Below are 2,394 nucleotides of genomic sequence, written 5' to 3' on the forward strand. Positions count from 1 at the left end.
TACACTCTTCCCTCACTCCAGGATATTCTATTAAATCCATTATTTTTGCAATCCTCCCTTTCTTTCACACTTATCTTGCTCAGCACCAACTTGTGTACAGGAGGAACTAGCGCTTCCCTCAGGGCGTAGACGTGATCTCTTTCATGTCCTCTCACCTCGATCCTGACGACTCTCCAGAACTCTGTGGTTCCTGAACAGTCAGAGGATGCTAGTTCCCAGGAAGTGGGGGTAGCAGGTGTCACAGGATCGGGGGCATTCTGGGACTCCAACAAGTGCTATTTACTTGGTTACCCTTACTGAGCATGCAGTTGAGTTAAGGGTCGTTAAGTTGGGTCTTAATTCAAGGTAAGTCAATGGGGTCAACGGTTAGAGGACAGGACATTCACTCAGTTCTACAGGTGTCCTGCCACTTAAATGAGCTCATCTAAGCCTTACAACAAAATGTCAGGGTAGGGTTTGGACCTCCCATTTTGGGCAGGAAGAAAATGGCAATGAAAAGAAATGGAACAAGGTATTCAGCATCCTGCAGTTGGCAGTAGAAAATCTGGGTTTCAAATCTCACAGTCTCTGGCCCCAAAGCCATGTTCCTCCTGGTTTACCACCTACTAGGTGGTGTAGTACCCGACTTCAGGACCCGGCCTCTCTAACCCACTTGACATTCCTCATCTCCGGGGGCTGTTGAAGCATACGCTATGGAGAGGTAGCCGGGTAGGACTCACTGGGAGCTGAGTTCATGGTTACCCAGCAGCGCCACAGCCTTTAGCTTCTTTCAGAAGCTGGATCATGTATTTGCGGCTTGTTTTGCTTTGTTTGCTTAACAATTTATTTATTTTTATTGTGGTGATTCTAAATGTGGGGGAAAAAAATCGCCATGTCAACATTTAAAATGTACGTACCATTCCGTGACATTAATCACTTTTATCATGTTGTTGCTTGCTTTTTGACAGGTCTGGCTGTGTTGCTTCAGCTGCAGCTTGGTAAGTATCATGAGGTTTTCTTTCTGATAAGGGACTTTCCAACATCAGCAGACTTACATGTTCAAGAACCTGAGAGAGTTAGAGTTTCTCGCTTCCATAGGATACCCAAAGTTGTCATTCAAAAAAGAAGAGAGAGGGTGAGAATTTCCCCCCTCCTTCTTTCTACCCCACCTGGAACACTCATCCCTTTAAGCCAGCGATGGGAATAAGAACTGCCCACAAGCAGAACCGTGTCTAGCAGGGTGTGCGATTCAGGTAGCTTTAGACGCGGAAGCACTTGACTACCAGGTGCAAGTTTGGTGATAGGACCCCATCCAATGGCGTCTTGGAACTTGGGTCTGACAATCTGCTTCTGAGAGGCCACTGCCTTGAACCCCTAGGAACAGCTCGGCTCTGTAAACATGGGGGGTTTGAATCGGCTCAAGGGCACTAACAAGAAGAACACGAGTAGGTTAGTTGGTGAGGGCAGAGGAGTTGGGGAATCATTAACTCCCCAGAAGTCGGACCTCTTCAAGGGAATGGGTTTCCATTTCATCTTGTCTCTAATTCCATTCTCACGTCCCTGAGCAGGAGCGAACATTTTTAGCTTGTCGTCTGACCCACCCAATCCGAGCCTTCTGTGCCCTTCTCACGTCCCAGCCCTGAGTCCAGCGAGAGAACTGAGGTCCCCAGAGTGTTTCTGCTGTTCCTCCCCCAAGAGACCCCAGGAGTACTGCGTCCCCAGCCCTCAGTGTTTCTTCTCACCAGGCACAGCCACGAAGCTTGTGTGCTACTTTACCAATTGGTCCCAGTACCGCCCAGACCCTGCCAAATACATGCCCGAGAATGTGGACCCATGCCTGTGTACACACCTTATCTATGCCTTCGCCACTATGGTCAATAATAAGATCGCGCCCTACGAGTGGAATGACGATGTCCTCTACCCTCGGTTCCAGGCTCTCAAGCAGCAGTGAGTACCTTCTTCCAGGATATGTTGGGGACCCATAGGGTAGACACAAAACCCAAAGCTAGTCTTGGGGACCATCTCCCGCCTGAAGGCGAAAGCACACCATATGGAAAGGGTGAGTCCGGGGGAGAGAAGACTGGCCAGGCCAGGCCACCTCGATAAAAAGCAAGATGACATGTCCCTTTGCCTCAACGATTTTATCCGCCAGAATTGTTGACTTCATTGCTCCAATCCTCTATTTCCCTTCTCTGCCTGTTACATCTCAACTGGATTCCTCCCTACCGATTTCTGGCCTGTGCCCCTTTGAGACTTTGTAGTTGAGGGCAATGAGCAAGGGAGTGCCCGAGAGGCTTCACAGGAAAGTAACTTGATAGTTCATTGTGTTCATGAGCCTCTGTTCATGAACTGCCCACCATAATCACCTTCCCAGTGAGCGCAGGAGGGGAGGAGTCCACTTTATTTGGAAGACCC

The 2,394-nt window shown here is 49.0% G+C and overlaps 1 protein-coding gene across 1 annotated transcript in view; it reads left to right on the forward strand.

Annotated features, from left to right (window-relative positions):
• The window catches only part of LOC101653423 (pepsin B-like), a 36,181-nt gene that overhangs the window by 20,688 nt on the left and 13,099 nt on the right, over window positions 1-2,394 (forward strand). The window contains exon 9 of the mRNA XM_004699523.2: window positions 1,676-1,926. Coding sequence (XP_004699580.2) covers window positions 1,676-1,926 — 251 coding nt within the window. The remainder of the gene's footprint in view (window positions 1-1,675; window positions 1,927-2,394) is intronic.

The sequence above is a fragment of the Echinops telfairi genome, unplaced genomic scaffold (assembly GCF_000313985.2).
Source record: "Echinops telfairi isolate 266 unplaced genomic scaffold, ASM31398v2 ScPeMD7_443;HRSCAF=831, whole genome shotgun sequence".
Classification (NCBI taxonomy): Eukaryota; Metazoa; Chordata; class Mammalia; order Afrosoricida; family Tenrecidae; genus Echinops; species Echinops telfairi.